The following is a 13,302-nucleotide window of genomic DNA, read 5'->3' as shown; positions in this document are numbered from 1 at the left end:
ACACCAATTGGTGCGTCATCCCTATCTGAATGAATGCATCTGTCATCTCTAATTCGATTGTTTTATTAGACAACGTCGACCTAGCAACAATTCTTCGATATGCTATACGAATCACTTTGCCTTTTATGGCCCTGGATTGAACCTGTTTTACTGCATCGCATCCCCTCATGGTAATGCCAGTGACATTACTCACTCAACGCCCCCGGCGTAAGGTGGCAATATGGTTGCTAGGGATTGTCACAACGATTCGTTTGGGCCGAAGCTCCGTGAAATAATAGCGAAAAGAGGAGGCATGGATAGTGGTATGGACTTTTGATGAAAGAATGACTCGTCAAACTTGTGAAAACGGAGGTTCATATTGTATCTGATACGTTCTATGCCTCAACCGAGGAAATTGGTCAATTCTAATATTCGAGGTGTAGCTTTGGTGCCAATGTCGACAAGAATTGAGTTCACCACTCAAACCTCATAGTATATAGCATTCCCCTGGGACTATATAATACAGGGACTTTCCTTATAAACACATCTCCACCCTCTCTACCAGGAGAAAAGTAATCCCTTGCTCGGTTCCTACTAGAACCAGATGCAAAAGCCTGTCGGATGGCTTAGAGGGTAAACCACAGGTCACCACCTTTTCAACTTGAGCGTTCCCCCAATTACATACTAAACATGATATCCCCAATGATGCCATAAGAAGTAAGAAAACACCCTGGAAACCACATCTCTTGTGTTCGCTTCAATCCTACAACACGAAATTCACCGCATGTACATGATCTTTCGTATTTCCCCTTTTCGGACTTTACATTCTTGGGGTTCGAACTAGACTCAGGGTAGCTGGGAGGTAGTTGTTAGTTAGCGGTACATTCAATCAAGTCCAAAATTCCAAATCAAAGAGGCTTGTATAGCGTACCACAACAATATCACATCTCCAAGTCTTCACTGAAGCCATAACTCAATAATATCAACCAACCACAGGTTCCATTCACCCCACGCAGTCTCCAAAATCACAGGACCAAGCCAGCCGTTCTCGTAGCACAATCCACGGAACGGAACGAGGTCGTTGTCGCACTATAGGACATTGTAGTTGTCTCGCCTTGGCCGGGTTCATGTCTACCAATGAAATAGTTCATCGCAACAGGAGGATCTAACACTGTTGCCTGTATAAACTCCCTGATATCAAATCCCGCGCGGGCGCTAACAGTCTCAGGAAACACATGAGAGAAACATTCCGGAAATTGATAGGCTTCGGGCTGCTCAAAGAGGAGATACACGTAACGGTGGTGAGTATTTGGCGGTGCCCGAGGAGCTATGTACGAAGCTGTGGGCTGAGGTTGGTCGTCATAATCTTTGCCAGGAACGATTCTGGAAGGAGGTGTTGGCTTTTTACAATCCATCATGAGGTTTGGCTGGTACCAGTGTAGAATGACTGATTGGATGCGTGTTCCGGGTAAGATGGCGTCGAGGTCAATGAAGAAGATCATATATTTCTGGTCGCATCTGAGGTTGATGCTACTGATCTCTGGAATCATAGTAGTCTCTGTGTGGATGTTATAGTATTCGATTTATTGCTATAGCTATTCACACACCTTGAATGTTCAATTCCATACCGGGATTGATCCATTGGCCGCCGGGATACCGTATGTGTAGTTGCTGGCCAGGAGTCGAAGGGAGAATCTGGATTATTTCGCTTAGCACACCAAAGAGAAGTGTAACGAGTGAGATCATATTGTTTTATCATTGGATCAGACGAGGAAAGCAAAAATTGATCATAGCATATCAATCACAATGCGAGAATTAGATCAATACCTCATCTGTTTCTTTGTGATTTATAGCCCTGGTTGCCCTAGGTGGTACTACGGTCTCTCGTGTACAGTTCGCAGTTGTGCATCAGTCTCGGCTTTTTTCTTCCGCCATTCCCAGCCTTGAACATAGACAATGCTCAGAATCGGAGTTATCAGAGCAATTGCGCCCGAAACAAGACAGTATGTCCATTGCACACCAATCCACTTGATCAGAGGGTTAACCACAGCTGCAGCACCAGCGCCAAGGAAGCAGCGCACAAGGTTATTAGCAGCCATCGCAGTAGCGGGTGTCTCGTAGTACAAGTCGACGATCAGAATATTCATCACATTATACGCCGCTGTAATACAGAAGCAAATTACGAAAACCACAATGAGCGCAACCAGAAGTGGTGGCTTCAAGGTCATCAGTACTCCGTAAACAGTTATTGAGATAGCTGCAAGTATCTAAAAGGGGGAAATGAAAGTTAACCAATAGAAGAGGTCTAGTACAAGGATGTCTCAGGGCAACTCACTGTCATTGGCAGGCCAATCTGTAGCCTCGCTTTTTCGATGGGAAATCCAATAATGTCCTGCGTTTGGTTCCTGTGTACCATCTGACCGGCATTGCGTTGGGCCCGTCGGTAGTTCCAGTCAACGAATACTCCATTGGCAGTTGCACTGAGTAATGATCCCAGACCGGCAGGAATGAAGCATAGTCCAATGCCCAAGTCATCTAGATCATATTTTTTCTGGAAGAGGGCGGGAATTCCAGCGGTGACGGCGTAGTAACTGCTGAATACAATTCCATTCGCCAAAAGCACAAGTCCCACAGGTCGGTGGGAAAGCAGACGGAGGGTTGAGCATGGGTTGGGAATCTTAACGCGACTCGGCACATTCAATGAATGCGAGGTCACTGCAGTGGTCGTCCGGAAGTAACTCCACATAGTTCGATTCCATCCGACTGCAGGTGTCGACCCATTCCCGACAATTTCACGGCACGTTTCGGGAAAAAGGAACAGCAACGGCATGAAGAAAGTAACAGCTGCAATAGCTAGGAACCAGAATATCGCTCGCCAGCCTAAATACTTACTCAAGACACCCCCAAGAATAGGCCCAATGGATGGAGCAAGAATATTCCCCAAAGAGGCAAAGCCCATATACATACCTCGTTCGGCAGATGTGATGATATCGGCTGCTACTGCGGAGGCAAGGGCCACAGCGCCACTGCTCCCACAGCTTTGAACGGCGCGAAACGCTAGGAGCGCTGGAAAGCTATACTGTAGAGCGAGAGCAATGTTTCCAAATATGTATATAACAAAGCAAAGAATGTATGCAGGTCTACGGCCAGCCTGATCTGCCAATGAACCTGTAAACATCGGAGCAAGGCCCTGGCATATCTTCAAAGCAGGGAATGTCAGTATATTCGAGTAGAGTCTGTAGACTTGATTTGGTCGCATACCATGTATGTCGTGATCGTTAGATTGATTTGAGAAGGGCTGACTCGCAGATCCTTTGCAATCGAATTCAATGCCGGGTAGTAAATGTTGGCAGATAGAGGCGAAAAGCTCGAAGCCAGTGCAGCTGTCAGAATTATGAGGCGTTTCTGTGTTGGTGTGAACACGGAATATGGCTCGCTACTGGGCGCTGGAGGCAGCAAAGGGGTTCCTTCATTAGCCTCCTCATCCTGCTGTGACGGTTGTTGATTGAGGTTCGGATTTCTCATGTTGACTGAAGGTAGCGGCCGACACAAGATTTTCTGAGGTTCTTATGTGCCAGGTCGCAAATAAATACCCTCGGCCCTTTTCGTCGTTAAATCCACGTGAACCCAATATTACGCAGACTCAGTGAAAGGATATTTTTTGTACAATAGGTATCCAATGCAATCCCATGAGTAAGAATCTGAATTCTCCATAAAGTCTCTTACTACATACATTGGGCTCAATTTCACAGGAAAGGCAACTAACAACACGGAGATGAACAATCACTCTGCCGGTATATCCTTATTTCGAAACTCACATCTTCGGCCTGGGGTCCAATGTCAGCTCTGCGCGACCTGTGTATAGATGAGTAGGCCGAAATATTTTGCCACGATTGACTATGACCCGTCAGTCAAGTCACCAAGCCTCCAGTAAATTGCCTTACCCATATACTCTCTCCAATGCGCCATAATGCCCATGATACGATGCGCAAGCATTGCCGCGGGAATCAGATCCGGCTCGAAACCACTGAATCATATGTTGGAACCTGGGGCCATAGTACCCATATCATAACCGCACTTACATTCCAGTAAACACAAAGTTACCGTAAAAGTCCGCGTTGGGATATAAGCCCCGCGAGCTAAAGTACTCATCCTTCGAGGCACACTCCTCAATTGCTTGGGCAACTTTTAGTAGCGGTTGTTGAACACCGGACAAATCTTTCAGGATACTTTGGATGGGACGCACACGTGGGTCCATTCCCTTATAGGTGCGATGACCGTAGCCGAATAATTTCCGCTTTCCACATTTTATCTCTTCAATGAAGGCGGGGACATTATTTGGGTCTCCAATGTCATGGAGAGCACGTTGAGCGGACTCTGTTGCCCCAAAATGTAAGGGCCCGTGGGCGGCAGTCACAGCAGCTATCAGACAAGACACTGGATCGGTGAGGGATGAGGCTGTTACTAAAGCCGAGAAGACTGTTAGGGCCTGGCCGTGCTCAGCGTTAAGGTTACCAAAGCGGCGGAAGCAGGATATGTGTGTAGGATTCGGGTGGTTTGTCTCTGGGTCGACGAGACCGGCCATCGTGAATAGATTCTCGTAGTAATTTTGGTGAAGAGAGGAACATTTCCAGGGAATACCTAGCCGGTGGGATCGCACAGCTCCAAAGATAACAGCGTATGCAGCAACAGTCTGTAGGACTATTTGGTCGGCCTGTTTGATATCTGTTTGGTAGATTGTCGCATTTGTAGTTGCTGGGATCACACCTGGCATACAGGCCAGGTAAGCTGAAAGGCCGGCCAGAATTAGCGGCAGAGGGCTAGTCGTCTTTCTATATATTTCATAGCTAGTCAGAAACCCAAGATGGCAGACACACGGCCAAGGCAAGTCATCATACGGGAGATTAAAGATAGTCTGGCGCACAATCTCAGGGACCTCTTGCATATACTGTGCCAGTCGCTGGCGTAGCTCTTCGCATTGGCTTTTCGTAGGAAATATTCCCCATAGAAGCAGATGGAACATTTCTTCAAAGTCGCATCCCCAGAGTTGGTCTAGGGTATATCCCCGATACAGAAGTAGACCGTGTTCATGGTCACTTGACACCAATTAGCTAGAGACTACAGACACCTTTGTTGGATTCTCACGAGAAACTGATAACCGATTGTGTCACGGCCGTGTTTTGCAATCCGGGATCATATACGCGCAATCCATGGGCAACTTGGTCTGCGCGATTACTGTTGAGCGCGGGCGCCTGAATGCGCTGAAGGTCGGTCGCACGTACTGCGTTTCGGGTAATAGGGATCTCGTAATTTACGTTTGTTCGGGAGTCGCGGATGAATAGAGTGCCAGTCGACATTTTGAAGAACAATACTCTTGTATGAATCTGAAGTCTCGTCCGACTGCTTCAGTCAACGGAGCCTTATTTGGTTCAGTCCGAATATTTATCGCTGAGGACCTGAACATAACGCTCCTACAGGCACACAGGGTTTTGTCTCACCTACTGTCCGAGAAAAGAGTCCTCGGATACTATTCGCTTTAATCTTGCACTATGTGATTGGTCTGGAACGAGGAACTGGTGTAGACATTCTGATTGATCATTAATGCAGCCACAATATCGTTGCATTCGTCGTTATCACTCATTAAAGGCACCCATAAAAAGCTCGGTTCTCATTAAAATCTCGTACAAAGTCCAGCATTTACTCCGGCATATGCTTGAATGGGTGAGCAAGGGATTCCTGGCAGAAAGGAAGCTTGCTGACGGTCCAGATCTCGGTGTCCTACATCGAACAAGGGGTCAGTCATACTTAAGTAAAGGTTATATCGACTCTTGAATTGTTGCACTCACAGGCTTCAAGTTCTTCTTAATCTCGGTATCCAAGGTGCCGGCCTTGATCGCAATGATCTCGGGAGCGGCATCAGGGTCGTGGGCGATGGGGGAACCACACTCAGAGCAAAACACGCGGTGGACAGCGTGACCAGAGGAACCCTTGCCAGCCCAGCTCTTGATGGGGCCTTTAACAGTCAGCTTGTCCTTGGGGACAACAGCGACTAGAGCTATAACAATGTCAACAATTGTATTTCTTGGAATGTATACAAGCAACTAACAGTAGGTCGAGCCACTCTGGCGCTGGCAGTCGTCGCAGTGATCATAGCCAGTGACTAAAGGGGCTTCAACGTCCACAGTGTATGTGACGGCTTTGCAGAGACAGTGTCCGGAGAGAGGCATTTTGTAGAGATTGATTCTTTCAAGGTACTTGATATTGAGGACCTTTGGAGAGGGGGATGAAGGGTATTTAAAGAGTTAATAGTCCCTCAACGAAAGAAAATTCGAAGTGGTCATCTTCATTCATCTGGCAAGTCTCGAGTACTTGCTTTTTCTGTTAGTCGATCCTAGTAAAACAAGTACCCTGTACCTGATTGGTTACGTCATGGCTACTTCAAGCTCCCATTTTTTTTTGTTCCACTCCACCAAATCCCATTTCACCAAGATCAACTTGTCAAATTCCAAATACATGATCCTTTCAAATTGACTAGTGCTGATTTATATCCTCACGAAGCTGCAAGACAATGACAAATTATCGTGCCCCGCCCTAAAAAGAGCTGCAAGGCTCGCCATTTTACCCCTCCAAAAGAATACAACCACTTATATTGGCCCGTACTGGATATTTTTGTATGGGTCTCTGCGAATCAGCTAGCGAACATTCGACTGCTTATCTGTCACGGCTCATTGTCCGACGCCCTTGCGCCCCCCCCACTCTCCTATTGGACCGGACACCTACCGCTTTCGAGTGTCAACCTTCAACGAGGCGTGCAAATGGGTCTAAAGGACACGAGGTGTGTTATTCAAGCTGGGTCGAGAACGAAAATGTCTTGGGAGCCATCAGGAGGAGACTATGTGATTAGTCAATCCATTCACCCCAAACCTCGAAGGATTCATCAGCAATTGGCACGGCTCAGAAGTGGGTCGCTAACTTTTGATTCCGTCGCAGCTCCATCACACTCCATGGGGAGTTTTCTTGATTTAGTTCGAGGCAAGGAAAAGCGTGAGTCTGCAGGATGATCAATCGCTACCGACGAAGGCACTGGACATCAGTAACAAGCTCGGATTCTGATCCGGTGGCCCGATATTTGTCAGTTCATGCAGCCTGTCCAAGCCGAATTCGCGTGGATTGAACGGAGTTTGAATATCTTGGCGGTAATCTTGACTCCCTACGAACTCCATGCCCACTTCAGGGCTAGCGGGCCAGGTACATTATTTGGCCTCCCAACCTCCCTCCCTTCCCCACGTAGATGATGCATAGTCCCAGGGCGGTTCAGTGGCCAATTGAAATGGAGCTTTGAAGATTTCCCTACTGTTTTGATATCTCTTATGACATCAAGGCAAAGTATGTCTCCAAAAAGCGATGCGTGCAGATGTTCACATTCGTTGGTGCAATATGTATGTTGGTATGTAGCATATGTGCGGTATGACTATTTTACAGTATAAAATGTTAATAGCTGCCATAACTGCCTTGTCGGGCATTATCGATCTTGTCCGCTGCACTCTGCAGAAGCACCTGTCAGCTACCATCGCGCCAAAGATCAGCGGATCCACTTACCTGCATCTGAGCTGCCATCCCCCCCTAGGATTCTGACCGCCATACACGGTAGCTTCGGCATGTTGCGCGTCTCGGGCATCATCCTTGGTGATATATGCCGGTACATCAGCCGCGGCTGTAAGTCCCCATGCATCATTACTATCGGCGATCGACCGAACCTGGGCGGAGATATAGCCGACTCCTGGTGGCTGGTTAAATGCACGACCCTACAATAATAAGCACCTCTCATCAGTCACTTGAATGCTGAACTTTTCAGGATTCTCTAACCTCTGTTGCTTGAATTTCGTCTGCATCCTCTAGCGAAATCGCACTTGATGGCTTCCGGGATACCTCCGCGACCTTATTTTCGAAATTCCTTTGCCGCATAGAAAGACTTTGCGCCGTTGCTATATTCGATCAGTTATCCCTTGCTTGCAAATAAAGTACTATATGTTGAAGTTCCCACTCACCGGCTGGTCCACCCCGAGAAGGTCCGCGTCCAGTCAGCGCGCTCTCGGCCTGCGAGATAGCCGAAACATCATCCTGCGTGATGCGCTGGCCCCGCTCGGCAGCGAGCTGGATTTCAGCGACGGACGGAATATCAAAACTCATGACTGCGCGCAAATAAATGACCAAAATGACATGTTCTGTTAGATTCCGCTCGATCGCATGTCTTGTTCTTCTATATACTTTGGCTTCAGGGTCGAGTGATGTCACAGTGAGAGCATATCAATCAACAAAACTTTGCCTCCTCCCGTTAGTGGTGGAGGCGTTCAGCAAGTCCAGACCTGAAAAGAATATTCGACACTTCGATTGAATAGAAATTGCGGGGGATGCGCAATACCCTGGATTTGCCATCTCGCCTGGAGGAAGCTCCCCCCCCCTTCCCCATATTATTCCAAATCATCACCCCGTGAAACAGTCTGGAGTAAAGTTAACTGACATCCACGCTTCGTACAACGAAGTCAAGATTCCTGGGGATCCCAGAGGCAGGACAGATTGCTAGACTCCCGTTGAGTGGTCATGTTTTGATGGTTGGCCCATTTGTAACGGAGTAGGGCAGCTTCTGAGCACGGTTCCATGGATGTTCTGCAGATTGCCCCTGTCAGTGCCACCGCAACCAACTCGAAAATGATAAAAAAGTGTCGAATAGGAATCCCCAGGATGAGCCAGCTTCAATACCGCGTTGCCATCGACCGCTCCGGCCGAACGACGGCAACTGGGTATCCAACCACGAGATTTGGTGAGTTCCACGTTGCGTGACATGGCATACTAGCCCACTTGACCTTCGTCACGAATAAGAGCGCCTCCCTGGAGTCTATTGAGTTTGATGCTCTGGGTGGTGTGAGACATATGGCTACGAGTCTAGGTCACTGAAATGTACCCTTGCCAAAGCTCCACAAACGTGTTCAGGGTCTTTGTGGCTTCCCTTGGCCATTATCCTAGACATGAGTTCTTCCAAACCATATGTTAGTCACTGTTACAAGGCCATCTGTTGTATGAGATGGTAGCGTATTGTCATTTCAAGTCTTGTAATATGTTAAATTACAATCCACGATATATGTTTTTGTTCTGGACTTTATGTCCCTGTCCAACGGCATAGCCCTTTAGGTAGAGTGTAAGGTTTATACGTTGATCTTGTATGAAGCTATACCAACTCTCACAGACCACCCACTTAATAAAGAGGTTCGACCCATAGTCTTCAACAAAAATTCAACATGAGATCATTCCAACAACAACCTAGGCGTAACATGCAAGCTTTATGAGCCCTTGGGCGGATCTTATTCTAAATTTCTTAGGTCTTCCTTGCGCTTGCCTTGCCATACAGCATAGTGATCAACCTCCACATTATGCTATTTTGTATATTAAGCGACTGTAGAACAGTGTGGTTCTGGTAGTAGAAGTTAAGACTACAAGTGCTGCCATATAGCCATTCTAAAGCCCGCCCAGTTCATTCATATGGTGTGATGGACATTCATAATGCTCCCTATGCTATGTTCCGACCGGGAGTGGATATATATTCAGACGTGGTATATCGTATATAGTCCGTACTCAGCTACTAGTCAACTATTAAATTCTAATGATACAATCTTGTCAACGTTCGTTGTGACCGTTGTCTTATGTGCCTCTTTTTGCCTAATGTCAATTCGATAGGCCTCTTGTACCTCATCTAGCTATGTCTTGTGTTGTTAGGTCCCTTCTCGCTACGGCTTGTCTTCTTGGGCACTTTCTAACAATCAATTTTTATCTCATGTGGCAAATTTTACCTGAGAGATAATGCAGCTGAATTCATGTCAATCCGCGTTTGTAGGGGGATGCTGGGATTCCAGGGAGACTTGTTGGCTTCGAAGTTTGGCAGCCTTCGGGTCGGAAAGGTCCATTGTTCCGGAGTCATGTGATAGACTGCTCTGTCCGTCGACACCTCAGGCGCAAAGGCAGATTGAGATGTGGAAAGCGGTGTAGCTGTATTGTGTCGAGATCACATGACCCGGGCCCAGCGTTCCCGCATTGGACCAATCACCATCATCCCGTTACCGGGATTGAGTGCTACAACTTCGCCTTTCCCCTGTTCTTGGATAGAAAATAACAAAACAAAAAATAAACAGTTGATTGACCACATCTGCTGCTATCTGTGGTAGCTAGGGCTTCGCTACCAGGTTGTATTGACTCAAATCTCAGAAATGGAGGTGTATGAGCATCTATTGTTCTCCATCTCAAGAAGCATGCTAACGTAATAATACACAGATTACGCAAGAAGGGAAAGAAGGCGTGCACTATGTGCCGCCAGCAAAAGGTACTCATGACTTTCCCTTTGCCAAATCTCTGTTGACCCAGGTAGGCTAGATGCGATGTCTGGCGGGATGAGAGTGTACCGTGTACCCGATGCCGCAAACGCAATCTCGAGTGCACCATAGACGATAGCTTCACAAGAGAACACAAGCGTCGGTAAGAACCCAAAGCCGAGGAGGACGGAGCGAATCCACTTCTTACAAACCTTTCTCCAAAGCCGATACATCGAACTAGAACAAGAGAATGAGCAATGGCGCCAACAACTGCAGACCTCCCAGCAGTTGAAACCCGATCCCGTGCCGATTGCGTTATCCAAAGCCCCAGCGGAACTGGGCGTACCAGCTGTGTTGAAGTCGAATGCTGGACTAGACGACTCGCAAGTTTTGAATTTGTCACTGGCCTATCCCCAATATCATCTTGCACCTGTGGGCTCCACGCTGGGTGCAATGATGGGAGGGAATGATCCCACAATGCCTCGTTCGCTGAGAAGCGTTAATGTTACAGGGTCCGAGGTCGACGACCTATATCAATTGTATAAATTCCTAGAACCTCACCGTCAGTCTGTCTCTAATATCTCGCAGATTCTTTCGTCATTATGCCTCATTCCTCCCGATCTTCGATGTGCAGACGAAACCGAACGCGTACTACGCGCAGTCTCCATTCCTGTTCTGGGCCATTATTGGCGTCTCCAGTCGGTCATTTCCCCGAAACCCGACATTGCACACTGCGCTGGCTCAAGAGGTCATGGAAATGGCATTTCTGTCCGTGTTGTCAACATGCGCGCCGTGTTACACCATCCAGGGACTGTTGCTTCTGTTGACATGGCCATTTCCCAAGGAAAATCGCCCAGATGTGACATTTCCTCTGAGCGGAATGCTGCTGCATGTAGCGATGCAGAACGGTTTCCATATACCCATGTCGAGCCATGAATTTTCCCGAGTCAAGATCCCCGAGTCATCAGACTCGGATATGGTCCGACGCTCAGAGCTTTGGGCTCATTGTGTCCTTGTTTACGAACGGTGAGTTGCTTCCTTTCAACTTGTGACTTGAAAGAATTAACCTGCTGATTAATCAAAGGTCTTGTATATTCAAAGGACAGTCTCCCCGGAATCTGGTCAGTTTGGCACAGGATACCATCCAACGCCAAGTGATATTTGATAAGATTGCTCCACACCTGGTTCAGAAACTCAGGTGCCAGGAAGTCGTTGGGAAATGTAGCGAGGCAGTTTTGAAAAATGGAGTCCGGGCCATGTCCTTGGACCAGGAGCTGGGTTTGGATATTTTGCTGCGGAAGTACGAGGCAGTGGTAGACGATATTGCTTTGCAGGAAGTAGTCGGTTTGTTTCTGACATGGAGATTCTCGGCACTCATTTTCTCGCTAACGGTTGTTACCTTATTGCAGACGACGAGGGACACCATCTTCTCCTTTGCCGTATGGCAATCCAAAGCTTCCATTTCTACAAAAATCAAACACTCGTCTCTAGCGGATGTCTTCCACATCTTATCGTCACCGCTTGCAACTTAGTAGACTATGTCCAAGGATTAGCAGATCGCCTGGGATCTCTTTTCATGGCACCTGTTTCAATATCTTTCGGTCTGTTGCTGGCTTCCATGTCACTGTTGCGGATACTCAAAAGCAATTTTGCCTCTAGCGGACTTGATACAAGCCGTGCTCAAGCCTCATTCTTCGCTGCCATCAATTTGGCCAAGCAAATGTCCACTGACAGAAGCGATACAGCTGCTAAAATGATCACAGTGTTGAACCAACTTTGGAATAGCAACAAGGCGTTCCGCAGATCGGATGGCTCAGATCACACCACACTTCGAATCCGCAGTCGCTTGATTCTCAGTCTGATATTGGATGCTGTCTGGTGGTGGCGTGATGAATATGACCCTCACACGCGAGCTCAAATGCGAGGGACGGAGTCCGCTGATGGTCCGCCCCGACTAAAGATGGCTCCGGGCTTTGAGACAGGGCGTGCTACCATGGGGACAGATCACACCAGAGAGTCCGCTGGGGGTATTCTTCAAACCCCGGGCGTTCTACAGGGAGATTTTCAGGTCAACGAGGACTACTTCACCAACTTTGAGTGGTTATATGATGAACTTTTCTCCTTTCCTCCGGATTCGTCATCGGCGAACAATATACCGTGAGCGCAGATGTTGACTATAGAATACTCAAAGCCCCACTTTATGCATTTCCATCCTCCGGCCCAAACATTGTACAGCGGGGCTACCGGCCATTTATGTACGCCCTTTGTGAACCTAACTCCATATCTATGGAGACTCAGAAAAGGCGTTGTATGGAGTACAGTGGGGCCACCTGATGTTGAACCAACGCCCTTTGTGATATCAACTAGCTATGGAAAGCTCATACATACCAGGCGTGGTATGGAATACAGTGGGGCCACCCGATGTTGATTCAACGCCCTTTGTGATCCCAACTAGTCATGAGTGCCAATATCAGACTCCAGTATCTACTCCAAGCTAGCATTGCTGATCTCGGTCTATCGGCAAATCATCTTGGCCCTCGGTTCAGCGATATTGCGACATTTCGAGATGCCCACGAACCGTCTAGGTCGAGACGTCAAAACAAGCGTCTTACCAGTAAATCTAAGGTCCATTATGGGAGCTATGCCATGCACATCGAGCTGTACGCATTTTGCCGGGGTCATGGATTGTGCAGATGATCTTTTGTGGACTGGCGGATACTTCGAGACACCGAAAAAGCTGGGAAGTTTGGTTCGGGGGAATTCCGGGGAATTAGATACGGAGGTCTGCGCTGCTAGAGAGCCGGGTCGTTCCTCTATATCCCAGGCACGGAGTAGTGACAATCTGATATTATCAATTGACCAGTTCGGAGTACTCCGTAGATACAGACCTTGCATGAAGGATATTGTGGCTTTGTGGCTTTGTGGTGGGCCTTGGTACGGAGGCGGTCAAGGGGAACCCCAG

At 47.7% G+C, this 13,302-nt stretch overlaps 8 protein-coding genes across 8 annotated transcripts; 2 read left to right on the top strand and 6 right to left on the bottom strand.

The window, feature by feature from the left end:
• Window positions 1–1,004: 1,004 nt before the first annotated feature.
• On the bottom strand, window positions 1,005–1,725 carry N7500_009069 (YbhB/YbcL family Raf kinase inhibitor-like protein; the record flags this gene model as incomplete). Its single annotated transcript, XM_056680210.1, has 2 exons — window positions 1,005–1,537; window positions 1,587–1,725. 2 exons carry the CDS (start codon window positions 1,723–1,725, stop codon window positions 1,005–1,007), a joined length of 672 nt encoding a protein of 223 aa, XP_056527592.1.
• A 128-nt stretch (window positions 1,726–1,853) lies between these two features.
• Window positions 1,854–3,504, bottom strand: N7500_009068 (uncharacterized protein; the record flags this gene model as incomplete). The annotated part of the gene is made up of 3 exons (XM_056680209.1): window positions 1,854–2,246; window positions 2,315–3,058; window positions 3,241–3,504. 3 exons carry the CDS (start codon window positions 3,502–3,504, stop codon window positions 1,854–1,856), a joined length of 1,401 nt encoding a protein of 466 aa, XP_056527591.1.
• Window positions 3,505–4,057: 553 nt separating this feature from the next.
• On the bottom strand, window positions 4,058–4,753 carry N7500_009067 (uncharacterized protein; the record flags this gene model as incomplete). Its single annotated transcript, XM_056680208.1, has 1 exon — window positions 4,058–4,753. One exon carries the CDS (start codon window positions 4,751–4,753, stop codon window positions 4,058–4,060), a length of 696 nt encoding a protein of 231 aa, XP_056527590.1.
• Window positions 4,754–5,120: 367 nt separating this feature from the next.
• Window positions 5,121–5,336, bottom strand: N7500_009066 (Citrate synthase-like core; the record flags this gene model as incomplete). The annotated part of the gene is made up of 1 exon (XM_056680207.1): window positions 5,121–5,336. One exon carries the CDS (start codon window positions 5,334–5,336, stop codon window positions 5,121–5,123), a length of 216 nt encoding a protein of 71 aa, XP_056527589.1.
• Window positions 5,337–5,676: 340 nt separating this feature from the next.
• On the bottom strand, window positions 5,677–6,206 carry N7500_009065 (GFA family protein; the record flags this gene model as incomplete). The annotated part of the gene is made up of 3 exons (XM_056680206.1): window positions 5,677–5,757; window positions 5,826–6,034; window positions 6,086–6,206. 3 exons carry the CDS (start codon window positions 6,204–6,206, stop codon window positions 5,677–5,679), a joined length of 411 nt encoding a protein of 136 aa, XP_056527588.1.
• Window positions 6,207–7,470: 1,264 nt separating this feature from the next.
• On the bottom strand, window positions 7,471–8,169 carry N7500_009064 (uncharacterized protein; the record flags this gene model as incomplete). Its single annotated transcript, XM_056680205.1, has 4 exons — window positions 7,471–7,522; window positions 7,579–7,784; window positions 7,846–7,964; window positions 8,028–8,169. The coding sequence occupies 4 exons, from the start codon at window positions 8,167–8,169 to the stop codon at window positions 7,471–7,473; spliced, it is 519 nt and encodes a 172-aa protein (XP_056527587.1).
• Window positions 8,170–8,721: 552 nt separating this feature from the next.
• On the top strand, window positions 8,722–8,934 carry N7500_009063 (uncharacterized protein; the record flags this gene model as incomplete). The annotated part of the gene is made up of 2 exons (XM_056680204.1): window positions 8,722–8,800; window positions 8,834–8,934. The coding sequence occupies 2 exons, from the start codon at window positions 8,722–8,724 to the stop codon at window positions 8,932–8,934; spliced, it is 180 nt and encodes a 59-aa protein (XP_056527586.1).
• A 1,304-nt stretch (window positions 8,935–10,238) lies between these two features.
• N7500_009062 (putative C6 transcription factor (Leu3)) lies at window positions 10,239–12,501 on the top strand (the record flags this gene model as incomplete). Its single annotated transcript, XM_056680203.1, has 7 exons — window positions 10,239–10,246; window positions 10,303–10,351; window positions 10,397–10,503; window positions 10,565–10,879; window positions 10,929–11,366; window positions 11,425–11,684; window positions 11,750–12,501. 7 exons carry the CDS (start codon window positions 10,239–10,241, stop codon window positions 12,499–12,501), a joined length of 1,929 nt encoding a protein of 642 aa, XP_056527585.1.
• Window positions 12,502–13,302: the final 801 nt, after the last annotated feature.

This window comes from Penicillium coprophilum (assembly GCF_028826855.1).
Source record: "Penicillium coprophilum strain IBT 35676 chromosome Unknown utg000006l_segment0_segment0, whole genome shotgun sequence".
Taxonomy (NCBI): Eukaryota; Fungi; Ascomycota; class Eurotiomycetes; order Eurotiales; family Aspergillaceae; genus Penicillium; species Penicillium coprophilum.
Note: the sequence above shows the minus strand (reverse complement) of the source record. Positions and strands in the feature narration are given on the sequence as shown.